General features: G+C 44.2%; 1 protein-coding gene across 3 annotated transcripts in view; it reads left to right on the top strand.

The window, feature by feature from the left end:
- The window catches only part of DYNC2H1 (dynein cytoplasmic 2 heavy chain 1), a 186,881-nt gene that overhangs the window by 36,913 nt on the left and 134,360 nt on the right, over nt 1-15,608 (top strand). For all 3 annotated transcript variants that reach the window (XM_078856894.1, XM_078856893.1, XM_078856895.1), the window contains 10 exons: nt 206-341; nt 528-730; nt 7,628-7,810; nt 9,816-9,998; nt 10,447-10,670; nt 11,340-11,458; nt 12,351-12,547; nt 13,092-13,250; nt 13,974-14,079; nt 15,032-15,239. In XM_078856894.1, coding sequence (XP_078713020.1) covers nt 206-341; nt 528-730; nt 7,628-7,810; nt 9,816-9,998; nt 10,447-10,670; nt 11,340-11,458; nt 12,351-12,547; nt 13,092-13,250; nt 13,974-14,079; nt 15,032-15,239 — 1,718 coding nt within the window. The remainder of the gene's footprint in view (nt 1-205; nt 342-527; nt 731-7,627; nt 7,811-9,815; nt 9,999-10,446; nt 10,671-11,339; nt 11,459-12,350; nt 12,548-13,091; nt 13,251-13,973; nt 14,080-15,031; nt 15,240-15,608) is intronic.

The following is a 15,608-nucleotide window of genomic DNA, read 5'->3' as shown; positions in this document are numbered from 1 at the left end:
GAATCTTTATATATCCTGGAGAAATCCGATGAGCTATGAAGTTATTTTTTCACAGATGTCTAGTAGGGACGAGTCAGAAGGTTTGTACATTGTTATACCCCTAATACATTATACTCACACCCACACGAATATTTACTCATGCACACACTTGAATACACACTCGTACCATGCCTTGGTGTGTGTCTCACGTGTTCCCGGTGAGTAGGTTCTGTGCTTGGCTGAGCGAGTCCGATTCACAGGGGATGTGGAACAAGCGCTGCCGGCGTTGGGGCTGTCTCAGCTGGAGGTGGAGCTGCGTGAAAAGATCCAGGCATACACGCGTTTCACCGGTACACACACAGGTACGGACACATACAGATACACGAGGTGAGTTGCCACTTGTCTTCATTCATCTAATTCCAGAGGCTGTTAGATGCTGACCACTTCTGGTTGTGAGGTATAATTTTAAGCTGCACTTACACCACCTTCCTCTGGCTCGATTTGCATGTCCCCAAATGGCTGCACGTCTCTGTGTGTACCCGTTACAGACCCGGTGTTGGCGCTGAAGCTGAAGGCACTTGTGCTCGACGCAGTGCATGCCCTAGATGTGGCGCAGACCCTCAACACAGCTGGCGCCCGAGACATCCACCACTGGGACTGGCAGAGACAGCTCCGCTTCTACATCCGCTCTGACGGAACTTGCGTCACACGCATGGTGGATGCTGAATTCCTGTACACCTATGAGTACCAGGTATGTGTGGGTGCATATTTGGATGGTGGTCCATTGGTTGATGCATTGCTCTGTGAGGCCAATAACCAGAGTTCGATTTATGGTCACAGAAAATATTGTCACGAATATTGCTGGAGGAAAGCCTACCATGTTGTGTTGGTCATTGGATTGTTTGAACATGCTTCATGACGCTGGCTAGTGTGGCTTAGTAAAAGGGAGGCCCAGGACCAATTCAGATACCACTCATAACTGAGTGTGCTAACCACTATGGTACCATTCCACCCATTGCTCTTTATTTTTATGTACATATGTTGAACTTCTTTCGCACTGTATGTAGCTAACTATGCTTAACTAGAGGTGCCGGGGAAGGACAACAAACTAAACACAAAAAGTAGTTCTCAAGATATGGGTTTTCAATCTACATTTAAAAGTGCATAGGTCCAGTGGCTTCCTCATGTTGAAAGGAAGAGCATTCCAGACAGCCGCAGAAGCGCATCTAGAAGTGCGCGATGCAGTGGCCGTCTTAGATGGCTAGCCAAAAGCCCCTGCGAGGATGACCGGAGTTCGCGTGATGGTTTATGCTCCTTGACGATATCAGCTTACCTCTGCTCTATTGCCCATTGTATTCCTCTTTCTTCCCCTCACCCCAACTCCTTTCTGGCCCTTCCCCTGCCTTTCGTGGTCCTTAAGTACCCTATGTCGTGGCCACTCATTCCCAAATTCTTGCACTCCCTTGCCATCTACATCTTTCTATTCGGTCACGATTTTTTGTAAACTATGTCAAGCACCTTGAGCGAGAGTACTCGATGAATATAAAATTTTATTTGATTAAATATATCCAGAAACACGTCGTTGAGTCTTAAAACTCTTTTTCAGGAGGATCTTGCATTGGGATTTTTGACAAATTTTATGCGAGTGGCATAATTTAAGGAAACTGGAACACGAGAAAGACTTAGTCTTGATTGAGTGCCTTGTAGAGTGTGAACATCAGTATTGAGGAGACAGGCAGCCAGCTGTGAGGCCAGCCACATCACCTGTTAGTGTGCTGTTCTGGCCTTCACAGGTACTTCTTAACAGCATTTGCCACAACAGTCTGTATGGTTATGAAGGAGATATTTGTCTTTATATACATGATGTGCTAATGAGGTACAAATGTTTCCTAGAGTTAAGTGGACTTACAACTGACGATTTCAGAATCGGCGTCTTTGGAGGAAGCTAGTGAATGATGGTAGTAAGCAACTGGTGACAACTGGACTGTGGCAGCAACAGGAAGTGGAGGATCAACATCAGAAATGAATTTCCCGAGTGAAGCCCATTGAGCTAAGAAGCTCTATTTCAAGGGCGATTCTGCTGGCGGACAACATAAAATAATTACACAATTACATATTTAAAAAACAAACACTTAAAAATATCAATTATTTTGTAAAATTGCATTTACACTTTAACTTTAGTGATTTAAGAGTCAGCAGACTCGAGATGCCATTATATGAAACCAGGTGGTTCAAAAACTTTGGGGCAGCTATATTAAATGATTTTGAGCCAATTTGTTCGTGAAATCTGGGTACTGTTAACAGACAAACAGATGCCTGTCGCAGATTTTTTGGATTGTCTCATGGTAATAATAGGTCAAGCAAATAAAGAGAAGATCTTCGGACAATAAATAGCCTTGTTAATAAAAAAATATCCCAGTTCAAATGTCTTCTGACCTCCAAGGTCATTTGTCGAGCCATGGCATAGAGTTCACAGTGATGTATCCTATATGGAGCATCTACCGCAAGTCGTAATGCAGCATGGTAAACAGAGTTAAGTTTGTTTAAGTTACATCAAACAAAACCCGTTTCGACAGGTCCCCACATGACCTTTTCAAATAAATGGTGATCCAAGAAAGCAACGGGAAACTACTTGGATTATTGCTCCCTTGAAAACTTCAATGATGACAAGCAAAATCAACAAAGGCCCTGAGTATCGGCGTCCTTTAAATAGGACAGGGGTGCTAAGAATCTCCGAGCTTGTGTCAAAGAACCCTTTCAAAGTAGCAACTTGGAACGTTAGAAGTTTACTTCAAGCAGGAAAACTAGCCAATGTCATACAAGAAATGGATCGACTTAAAATCAACATAATCGGTCTAAGCGAAACTAAATGGCCTGGAACAAAAAAGTTTATATCGAGCGAACACCACATCTTCTGCTCCGGAGGAGAAGAAAACACCAAACAAACATACGGTGTCGCCTTTATAGTACACAAGAAATTAGCGAATAAAGTCAACAACTTTACCCCAGTATCAGAACGAATAGCACTACTACAGTTAGCAGGCAACAAAGTCAACGTGAACATTCTACAGGTTTATGCTCCAACAGCAGATAAACAAGATCATGAAATCGAATCGTTCTATGAGCAACTAACCAACACGCTGAAGCCGCTGAAGAAGCAAGACATCACTATAATCCTCGGCGATTTCAATGCCAAGGTTGGCCACGGTCGAATGCAGAACATTGTCGGAGAACACGGACTAGGAACAAGAAATGAACGAGGCGACAGACTGGTTCAATTCTGCCAAGAAGAACGTTTCAGTATTGCTAACACGTGGTTCCAATTACCACCTCGACGACTGTACACGTGGACCTCGCCGCAAGACTCCGACAACAACATCGTCAGGAACCAAATCGATTATATCCTAATTAACATCAGGTTTAAGTCCAGTGTGATTACAGCAAAAACCTACCCTGGAGCCGATATATCGTCAGATCATAACCCAGTAACAGCTACAATAAGACTCAAATTGCGATCAATACAATGTTCAAAGACGAGACGAGCAGACCTGGAGAAACTGAAGAACAGCGCCGATAAAAGACAAGTACAGCAACATCTCAACGATAGCATCCGCTCAATAACAACAGAAACAGCAGATGTTCAGGAGTACTGGCGCTCGTTCAAACAATGCATCACAGAAACAACAGAAGTCATGCTGGGACATCAGCCACCGAAAAAGAAACAACGATGGATGACACATTGTATTCTCGATCTAATGAGCCAACGAAGAATGTACAAATACAACAACTTGGAGAAGTACAAACAAATGCAACAGAAGATCAGAGAAGCAATCCGACAGGCAAAAGAAAAGTGGATGGAAGAACAATGCGCCGAGATTGAAGAACTTATTAAAAAACATGACAATTTTACTCTGCACAAGAAGCTCAAAGAAGCTGGTAACATCTACAGACCAGCCCCAACAGCTACCTTGTATGCGGACAACAACCAACCAATCCTAAATAAACAAGAAAAAATGGACACCTGGACAAACTATATACACAAGCTCTATGGCGCCATGAGAACACCTGCAGAAAAAGACCAACAGATGTCGAAAGACGCTCTACACATTTTAACATCAGAAGTAGAACATGCAATCAAAACAGCTAAGTCAGGCAAAGCGTGCGGGCCCGACACAATCCATGTAGAATTGCTCAAACTATTAGACAGTAACAACATACGACAACTGACTAATTGGTACAATCAAATATACAATGGCAATAAAATTCCATCCGACTGGCTACAATCCATCTTTGTGGCCATACCAAAGAAAGCAACAAGCCGGAAATGCGAGGACTACAGACTGATAAGCTTGATGAGCCACGTGCTGAAAGTCTTCCTGAAGGTGATCCAACAGCGCATACGCTCCACATGCGAAAATGCATTGAAGAACACACAGTTTGGCTTCTGCAAAGGACTAGGCACAAGAGAAGAAATCTTCTGTCTACAGATACTACTACAGCGATGCTACGAACATCAGAAAGAAGTGTACATCTGCTTCATAGATTACGAGAAAGCCTTTGACTCAGTCGACCACGACCGACTAGCAGCTCTATTAAAACAACTGGGACTAGATAAAAACGACATCAACTTCATCATTGATCTTTATTGGAAGCAAACAGCCCAACTCCGATATGACAACGAATTGACAGACCCAACACCAATACAAAAAGGTGTACGACAAGGCTGCCCACTTTCACCCAGTCTTTTCAACATCTACTCGGAGCAGATTTTTGATCGAACACTAGCAGATAAAAACATTGGTATTAAAGTCAATGGACAATACATCAACAACATCAGGTATGCCGACGACACTGCACTGCTGGCCGATTCGGAACAAGACCTACAACAAATCTTGGACGAGGTTGCCACAGAGAGTCAAATATGGGGCTTACGAATTAATAAAAAGAAAACAAAGGTTATGAAGGTCAGCCGAACTACAAGCGAAATAACAATCAAGCTTGGTAGCGAAAAATTGGAACAAGTACACCGATTTAAATACCTTGGTGTAATCATTGACGATCAGTTGAACCATGAAGTCGAAATCAAGAGCAGAATTGAACAAGCAAGGCAAGCATTTATTAAATGGAAAACACTCCTTGCAGACCGCAACTTGAGTACATCACTGAAACTGCGCACACTGAAATGCTACATCTGGTCAATTTTGCTGTACGGAGTTGAGACGTGGACACTGACAATAACAGCAACAAAAAGGCTCGAAGCTTTCGAGATGTGGCTGTATCGAAGAATGCTGAAAATCCCATGGACAGCCAAAACCACCAATACACAAGTTCTGCAAGATATGGGCACTGACAGGCAACTGCTGAAGGCCATCATTAGCAGGAAGTGTTACTACCTAGGCCACATTGCCCGAAACGACCACAAATACCAGCTATTAAAGCTAATCCTGGAAGGAAAAATCGAAGGGAAAAAACGACCAGGACGGCCAAAAACGACATGGCTCAGTAACATCAAAACATGGCTACAATTAACAACAGCACAAACTCTACACGCCGTGCTAGACCGGGACCAATATCATCGTGAAGTCGCACACGCCGTTAGGCAGCACTAAAGAAGAAGAAGTTACATCAAAGTAGTAAAATAACGCAATGACTGTAGCTTCAATGATTAATCAGTGTACAAATTGGAATTGTTTCAGTACAATAAGCCAACCTTACATTTGTTTTTATTAGTTGATCAAGATGGATATGAAAGGGTAAGGCAGTATCACTAATAAACGTAAGGTATTTATATTGATCAGTCTGTTAACTAATTAGACCATTCAATGCCATAATCGAGATTTGAAGGGAATCACCACAATTATTGTTAGGATAAAAACATAAATGTAGTTTTACTAATGTTAAGCACGAATTTTAAAGCCAATTATTGATTCTTAATAACATCAACCTCCTTTTGTAAATTGTTTTGTAAATAATTAGGCGAGCAACCAATAACAAAACAGTATCATCTGCAAAAACATTGGTTAAAGAACAATTTAAACCACTGCGAAATGTATTTATATATAGAGAGAATATAATGGGTTCCAATACCAAACCCTGTTCTACACCTTTTTATATAGGAACCTGCGGGTCGACAACCTGCAGCTCCTGGCTTCCCCCTCCGTTGCATACCTGCTGTGTTTGTGTACAAGTTGTAATATGTGTGATGCAGCTCTCAAACGTTTTTGGTCAAAGACAAAACATGTCTCTTCTTCTTTGAAAGGTTCTCGACCCTGTACTAACCAAACCAGATGACATGTCTTACTGGTTAACAACATGAAGTTGTTCACAAATATTTTTTTACTCAAACCAAGGCATCTTCTCAAACCATAGTTGATCAAGAGAAGTCAACAAGATGTTGTGATCAAGTGTCAAAGGCCTATGATAAGTCAAGGAATAATGCTTCACAGTTTTGTTTATTACGTAAACTATTGAAAATATAGTTTCATGTATCAACAATTGGGCCTAATTGATACATTTTTTATTTGAATGTATCACATTTATTTAAAACCTCATGAATATGTATATGAATAATTGCAAATCCTATTATATAAAAAAAAATATGATGAAACATAGTAACTGCTGGTTGTTGCAATACAGAATTTGGACCAGGGTTAGGTTCAATCCCTGTACTTCACGATAGCAGTATTAAAACACTTATACCCAGGGTTTTACACATTCATCTCAATTACTAGATTTAATTAAATATAATTTTAACATTGAGGAAAGTCTAAGAGGACTTGACAAATCTGGAAAACAAAATTCGATTTTTTAAAGGTTGTGCCAAGTATAAGACACAGTTTATCATACACGGTTGGAAAGGTACAGTATTGTGAAATATCAGATAAAGAAGAACACTTAAAGAAGGCAATGTGTAAATCATAACGGGCAGTAGAAATAGCTGAATATGATGAAAACTGCAATGACAAACTTAAGAAATAAAGTGAAGCGAGTAAAAATGATAATGCCGTAATATATATTGAATAAAGTTATTTCTTTACAATCATGATTTGAAGCTTTCGTGACTGCAGGAATCCATACTCTTTGGTTCTTTCGGTAAAGTCACGTAGGTAGAAATAAAATAAAACAAATCACGACGTTTCGATTGCAACACAAGCGAACTTCATCAGGTGGGACATCCACAGCAAGAAAATGCTGAAGTCGGCAGGAGAGCTGCAAATTGACATCAGGAAGCACAGCCCAGGCAGGGCCAGGAGCACTATCCCAGGCAGCACAGCAACCCAAGTAGACCAGCATTCAAGCAGGCAGACCGGCAGGCAGTCAGGCAGACCCGACAACCAGACCAACAGACAGGCAGGGTGACATCAACTCCAGGAGTCCAGCAGGCAGGCCGGCAGACCAGTCCATATACCGATAGGTCAGCAGCGCAGGCCGACGGGCCAGTAATGCAGACAGGCAGCCAGCAGAACAGGTTGGCAGGCAATCCAGCAGTCCAAGTAGGCAGACTGACAGCAATATTAGGCAGGCAGCACTGGCAGTTTCCACGCTCTGAGCAGCGTGTCGGAGTAGGTACAGCACAGCCAGTTGGTGTCTGTTCCCGATCATTCATGTACCACCCTCTGTGTCTCATGTGTGTCCTGTGCGTTCCCAGGGTAATGCCCAGCAGCTAGTACACACCCCACTCACAGACAAGTGCTACCTGACGCTGACACAGGGCATGCGCATGGGGCTCGGTGGAAATCCTTATGGCCCCGCCGGCACTGGCAAAACCGAATCCGTCAAGGCACTGGGTGGTCTCTTCGGCCGCCAGGTCCTTGTCTTCAACTGTGATGAGGTGAGGATGTACACTGGCAGGCATGGTACTGGCATATGCACTGAGTGGGTGAGTGTGAATGTGTCACCAAGTGTTCAGTAACTCAGCTTATTTAAGTAAAAATGTACTTGTATAAGTTTAGTCATTTACCATTTCCTATACGCAATTGTTTTTCAAGTATGTGGGAATGGGTTCTATGTGTAAAGTGTGTGAAAGTTTGTGTGAGTGGGTGTATGTAAGTGGAAGTGTGATTGGGAGTGTGTTCAAGAGAATGGGACTGTGTATGTGTGTGTGAATAATCATAGTGAATGTGTGTGTGTTGAAAATAACTTCCTACCTCCTCAGTGGTGGTGGACGGTAACGCTGTGGTGGATGTGAGCAATGCCATGGAGGGAAGGCCAATTCCAAAATCGGTTATTCCCCTAATGGCGCTTGTAGCCACCACAGCAGCCAAATGGGAACTCTGGATGGGTGCGAGGGGCTGGTAAGCTCTCCACCTTCAATTCAACTACCACTGAACTACGTGCAAAATATAGAACAAAGCTTGTGCCAGAAGCCCTGGAGGGAAAGGCGTCTATGACGTTACCTGGCCAAACCCCATTTTGCAGTGCCAGGAGACTGAATTCTTACCCTCAGGGTTCCTCCACAAACAGCAATAAGCCACTTCGAGTGGCCATGTGGAATGTTCGAACCATCACTGAAGAGGAAAGGCTGTCACTCCTCTGTCGGGAGCTGGACCGGGAGATGTAGTAATGTGGTACTAGAGGATGTGGAACTGAGTTGACTTGTCGATGACTGGTACCAGCGGTGTCAAGATCAGCCTCTGGAGGAGGCTTGTGAAGGACACTACTGGGCAGTTGGAGGCAGTCGCCCTCCAGTTACAATGGAGGGCAGAGGAGTGACGTTCACAACAACGAGTGGAGCGCCGGGCACAGTAGGGGGCACGGGTGGTGCATTGGCAAGTCATCTCAGTCAGTCAACTCATGGCACCTGTGTCTGTCCCATGACCTCTTGCCAGCAGGCGTTCGACACTTCACATAGCTTTAAAGTGCGCTTAGCCTGGCACAAGGGCCGTAGTGACATCACCGCCACTTTGTGGTGAATGGCGGTTGTTGTTGAAGCGAGTGGGAGTGTGAGTAGGAGTGTGCTTTATGTGTGTGTAGATGTCTGTGGGGAGCGGTAGTGCAGAGGTGAGCGCACTGTGCTACGAACCCAGTGACCTGAGTTCGATTTCCGGTCATCGCCAACATAAGTGACGATTATCTGAACTGGTTCTGGGCCTCCCCCAGGGCAACTAAAATGAGTACCGTGTACAATGTATAAACAATGCCACTAGGGAAACAAAGGTGGCCATGGGTGTTGCAGGCCCCCAACCCCCTTGTGTGCCGTGTCGGTCTGTATCGGTTCTTGTAAACATCACTTGCCCCAAGAGTCAGTTAAAGGTTATACCCGGAGATCTTTGTCTTGTTATGAATATTCTCTGCAATTATATTCCACTTTTAACTTTAGGCTAATTAAATTAACGAGTTTAAATGTGGCACAATGAAAATAGGAAAGTAAATACATTTCATTAAAAAGAATATGTTCTATAATCAAATAACGACCATGATTTTTGTATGGATTGTAAATAATAAACACATGAATGTAAATGAGAAAATATAAACTGTTTCATATTTGCCACTGGCATAATCATAGCAACAAATGGAAATTAACGAATGGAAATTGTAAAATAATTAAATAAAGAAGGCTTCAAAGTTGGGGAGAAGGTAAAGATGTGCTCAAGAAGAGTTATGTACAACAAACTCGCTAAATATTTGAAGGTAATATTTTGTAAGCACAATGGCAGCCAACGGCGGGAACATGCTCCAGAGGACTTCTAATGCTGAAATGGAGTTATGAAAACATGTTGTGCACAGGGGATTGGTTGATTGGTGCATCACGAGATCGTGACAGATGTTGCCTGCTTGTGAAGGCCTTGGTTCAGCAGTGGATAGATCTTGACTGATGATGATTATCATGTCGCCAGGGAATCGACGTGCGAGCCATTGGACGGATCTTCGTGGGGCTGGTCAAGTGTGGTGCTTGGGGCTGCTTTGATGAGTTCAACCGTCTTGAGGAGACAGTGCTGTCTGCCGTCTCCACGCAGATCCACACCATCCAGGACGCGCTCAAATGCCGTGCGCACAGCTGCACCCTGCTTGGCAGTCAGGTGTTCTGCGTGGCGTGGCTTGATGTGTAGTGTGGTATATGGAATGGTATTTAACTGAGAGTCGTGATTTATGCTGTAATGATGTGAGTTGTTACTTAAGTGGTTTAATGTTTGGTGCAAAAACTTATTTTTTTTTAAAGCATGGAAAGATGCATGTTTGGCAGGTACATAAAGAGACAGAGAAACACTTGGATTAAACAACATACGTGGGTTAAATACATCATTTTAATTGTTAAAAAGAGTACATTGCTATAAGGGATGTTGGCCTATGGTTAAATAGAATGATAGTAACAGCCAAGGGAGAGATCTCACCCGAGAGGAAGTCAACTTTCGTCCAGAAATAAAATAATCATAATTGATTATGATTGTAACAAGGCCACAAAAAGCATTAGGAAAATAGCTCATACCTCTAACCACCCCTCCTTTCCCCCAAATTGTCCCTCACAAGGTTGTCTTAGACCACAATTCAGGTATATTCATCACCCTGAACCCAGCCGGAAAGGGCTATGGCGGCAGACAGAAGCTGCCGGACAACTTGAAGCAGCTATTCCGGCCCGTGGCGATGACGCGGCCGGACAACGAGCTCATTGCAGCCGTCATCCTGCACTCGGAGGGGTTCACAGATGCTCATGCACTCGGTGCCAAGCTCTGCGCCATCTTTAGCCTCGCCAAGTAAGAGAGCGATTGTGGGTTTGTGTCAGGGAGCAAGTGTGTTTATGAGTGAGTTATCCGTGGGAGAGTGTGTTGGTGAGAATGGGTGAGTGTGGGTGAGCAAAAATGGGGTGCGGTAGTGTAGCGGTTCGCGCGCTGCACTACGAACCCAGCGACCTGAGTTCGATTTCCGCTCAGGGCCAACACCAGTGACGTTTATCTGAACTGGTCCTGGGCCTCCCCTGGGCCGACTGTGGAGCTTTTAGGTGCTGACCACCCACCCACTCGTGTGCCGTTCTGGCCTTCATAGATGCTCGCTAACAACACTTGCCCCAAAAGTGTTTTAAGGCTAAACAGGGAATTTTTGTCTTTGTGTGGGTGAGCAAAAAAGCACTTGAGAATGTGTGAGTGGCCTAACAATTGTTTGTGTAAGTGTAGGTCCAAAAAGATCTGGACACAATCCCATGAGTGAGCTCCTCCAGCATGTGAGGTTGCTTTGGCTGGGTCATTTAGTCCACAAGTCAAGCCACTGCATGCCCAAACAGTTTCTGTTTGGCCAGATAGAGGAGGACTAAATGGACGTGGCACAGGTTAGAGAAGAGATGTGGTGCGGGAGGGTTTGAAGCTGATTGGAGTCCTTAGTGACTGGTCCGTGTGTTTTGTTTATGTGCCTGCGTTGATCTTATGCAGGGAGCTGCTGAGCCCACAGCAGCATTACGACTGGGGTCTGCGTGCTCTAAAGACAGTGCTCAGGGGCTGTGGCAGTCTCTTGCAATCATCGAGGCAGGAAGGAGCTGACAAGAAAATAGGTTTGTTCACACGTGTCTCTGTATGGCTCCTAATTTTAAATAATGACTTAATACTCGAGAGTAAGTCTACTGGGAGATGGAGTGATTTGATCAGTTCGTGGGTAGGTACCAAATGAAAGACGCAACATAGACAAGGAAGAAAATGGAATAAAAATCAAGCATATGCATGGATTCTGTAATACTCTTCAAAACGTGTTTGTACTTAGAAGTAATTAATTTGTGATAACATGTTTCAATCCACACCAAGAGATGATGTTCCATGTAATGATGTCATCATTAGGAGTGGAGGTGTGTGGGCCTCGGCCGGTAAGGTGCAAACGTTTTAGTGATGGGTTTCGTCTAGTTTTTATAGGGTAAGTACGTAATAGCAAAACAGATGTTTACTATATTTCATATTGGATCATCATTACATGAATTATTGTGCCCCCATGTTTCATGCAGACAGACGGACAGAGGAAATGTATTAACTCTTTCAAGCTTAGTTGAGCAAGTTGTTCTTATCAGCAAATATGTACCTAGGTTATGTGTTACATGTTGTGCAATAATAACAAAAGAAATGCATTTACATACGAGGACATCATTAAAGAGTGTATTCATGAAATATATAGGAGCAGCATCAAAATAACATCACTAGAGTGACATGATATGCTTAACCATAACTTGAAGCTTTTAAAGTAATTTCTTCTCATTCGTAAAACTTAAAAGATGTATTGGACAGCCTTGGACACACAGCCCAGATACGTATCTACAAAAAGAGAGATGGTTGCCTGTGGAGCTTTTAGTTTGTTTAAGGAGCAATTTTCCTGTGCGGAGGTACTGGAGCACCCAGGCTGTGTCTCGTTTCTTCTTGAACCCATGTGTTGAGTCTCCACATCATCTGCGTGCACGGCAGATGAGAGTGGGCTGGTGGTGCGTGCGCTGCGCGTGAACACGCTGTCCAAGCTGGCGTTCGCTGACGTGACGCTGTTCGACGCCCTCGTGCGCGACGTGTTTCCCGGCACGGACCTGGGAGGCGTGGAACATGGGGAGCTGCACGATGCCCTGCTGGAGGCGTGCACGCATGCGGGTCTTGCCGTCGTGGACGCGCAGGCAGGTGGCAGGGGTTCGTGTGCAGTGGTACATTTGGCAGAGTGCTGTTTATTCTAATGGCAATTAGTTATAATGCTATTAATCATTTAGAAAGGTGGTTTCAGACTATTTTTCACGAGGGTCCTGCTTGGCCATTTCCATTTCAAAGCAAGTTGTAACAAAAAAAAGGTTTTATCTTGTATGTCACACCGGGGCTTTAAGCTTCAATAAAATCCCAAAAAACACTTTTATGTCATAATCAAGAATACCACCGTAGGGCACTGTAGTTTATTTCCATTTTACCTCCTCTCCCCTGGTCTGTGTATTTTTCATATTTTACTGGTCTCTGTCTTGGTCTGCTCTTGTTTTCTTTGGTCTCCCTTGGCCTCCGCTGTATTCCATGTGCTCCTTCCCCCTCACCTTCATTCTCTACACTGAATTAAATCTCTGTTTATTTCCATTCATTTCTTCTGATCTCTGTCTTTCCTCAATACCCCTGCTTTCCTCTAACTCTTGTTCCCCGGTCATGGTGCTCCTTGATAACCCTGGTGCTGCATACTTGCAGGTGAGAAAGGCGCTGGAGCTGCACGAGCAGCTGCGCCAGCGCACGGGCGTGGTGGTGGTGGGGCCAAGTGGAGCTGGAAAGTCGACTCTTTGGTCGCTTCTGCGGATGGCGCTTGCTCGCCTGGGCCGAACCGTCGTCCAGCACACGCTCAACCCCAAGGTCTCGCACCACGACCTCCCGCAAAATTGCTGGGGTTTACATTGAGAATGAGGAGATATCTCAAGTTATTCCAAACAGGATTGCCCGTTTTTCAGTCTAGTGAGTTTGAGGAACCTAGCATTTTCCAAAACAGAATTGTTTTTTTTTAACAGCCACTACTGGAGTGTGCTGTGATGTTGTAAATGGTGGCTGTCATTTTCATGAATACTTAAATGCTGACTTAAATGCCATGTGGTGTCCACCACCCATACATCTGCCAGTATAATTCAATATAGACATGCTGTTACTGCAATATCCAGCGTAGCCATCTCACACATGTTATTACTTGCGCAGACATCCAGCTCAGTTATTATCTAATCACCTTCATTAGTATTCTTGGGTTTTTTCGGTAAAGTCACGTAGGTAATAAATTTAAATTAGTAAAAGTAAAATAAAAAATAAAATAAAAATCACGACGTTTCGGAGGCAACACAAGCCTCCGTCTTCAGGTGGAACCGTCACAGCACACTCGCTGTACTATTTTTATGTTACTTTTATTAATTTAATTTTTTTACCTACGTGACTTTACCGAAAAAACCCAAGAATATGAATCCTTGCAGTCACGAAAGCTTCAAAACCACCTTCATTAGTTGTTGTAAGTGTGAGATAGCCCTGCTGCCCCCTTTGCCGGGGCTCACTGAGTGTTGCGCTGTGAGTCTGACTGTGACCTTGGCGTGATCCCAGGCGCTGCCACGTGCCCAGCTGCTGGGACACCTTGATATGGACACGCGCGAGTGGACGGATGGCGTCCTCACAGCCAGTGCCCGTGCTGTTGTGCGGCAGCCACAGGGTCAGAGACGGAGTGTACCTGTTTGTGTGTGCATGTGTCCGTATGTATGTCACAAGATCTGGTAACATTCCCATCAGTGAGCTCCTTTGGTGGGCAAGGCTGCGTTGGCTGGGCCATGTAGCCCGCATGCCCAGCCACCACATGCTCAAGCAGCTTCTGTTGGGCCGGATAGAGGGGGCACGCCCTGGGCTGGTAAAGAGATGGACTAATGTGGTTCAGAAGGATGTGGAGCTGAGTGGACTTGCCGACGACTGGTATCTGCAGTGTCACGTGGTCTTAAAGTGCACGTCACTGTTGTTGTATGTGTGTGTATATGATTGAGCATGTGGCTGCAGGGCTACATGTGTACATGCGCGCGCATGTATGTGCGTGAATTAGTCAAGTATTGAATTGCCTCCGGTACTATTTAATCAATTGTCACAATTTGGAGTTATGATTTGATAAAAAAAAAATTTATATTGTTTTGCATGTAGTGTCTCTAGTGGCTGGAGGATATCATGCACCCATTTATGTACTAGATTTAATCAGATTTTGGAAGCTAAGCAGATTTGAGCCTGGGACGTGCTTGAATAGGTGACCACTATGCATGCCAGGTTGTTATATGTGGCTGCAGGACTACACTTCGTTGCGTGTACAGAGGGTAGTGCAGCAAAATCCCATTGATGGAGTGTGCTTCTCTACTACCATGCCTTTGCTCCCCATTTTCATCAACTTGGACTGAAGTATGGTCGAATAACACCCCATGACCCACGTGGTTTTTGGGAAGTCCTCATCTAGTGGATTTACAAAAGGGCAATACATATAAATAACTTGAAAATAACAAGCTCTTTTATTCTAGCCACAGTACCCACTCGTGTGATGTTCCAGCCTCAGTAGGTGCTTACTAACAGCCCTTGCCTCCCCATTCTGTATGGCGAGAGAGGAAATATGTGCCTGTGTGGGTGTGTCACAGATGTGCAATCATGGGTGGTGTGTGACGGCGACGTGGATCCCGAGTGGATTGAGTCCCTGAACTCTGTGCTTGATGACAACCGCCTGCTCACGATGCCCAGCGGCGAGCGCATCCAGTTTGGTCCCAACGTCAACTTCATCTTTGAGACACATGACCTGAGCAGTGCCTCTCCCGCAACTGTCTCCCGTATGGGCATGATCTTCCTCAGGTGCGGCACCAACATATGGGATTTTTTTGTATTGATGAGGGAGTTCATAGGAAACATATTGCTGTACCTGGGAAATATTATCTCTGTCCGTTTAAAGACACCTTACATGTTTTCACGGAAGCTTAAAAACCCTCAGACCAATTGCTATGAAACATACCACACAGCCTACCTTTGCCACAATCGAATGTTTTTAGGTGTGATTAACTGCAACAATTTTAATAAGGAGCTTTAATTTGAGCAAATGTGACATAATGCATACCAATGCAATTACTGCATGTGTTACAATTTGTGTACGTGGGCATAAGATGTGTGTGCATGACATGCACATGTTTCTCTGTGGACATTTCTTTGTGCAGTTGAATTCCATAA

This window comes from Lampetra fluviatilis, chromosome 5, assembly GCF_964198595.1.
Source record: "Lampetra fluviatilis chromosome 5, kcLamFluv1.1, whole genome shotgun sequence".
Taxonomy (NCBI): domain Eukaryota; kingdom Metazoa; phylum Chordata; class Hyperoartia; order Petromyzontiformes; family Petromyzontidae; genus Lampetra; species Lampetra fluviatilis.
Note: the sequence above shows the minus strand (reverse complement) of the source record. Positions and strands in the feature narration are given on the sequence as shown.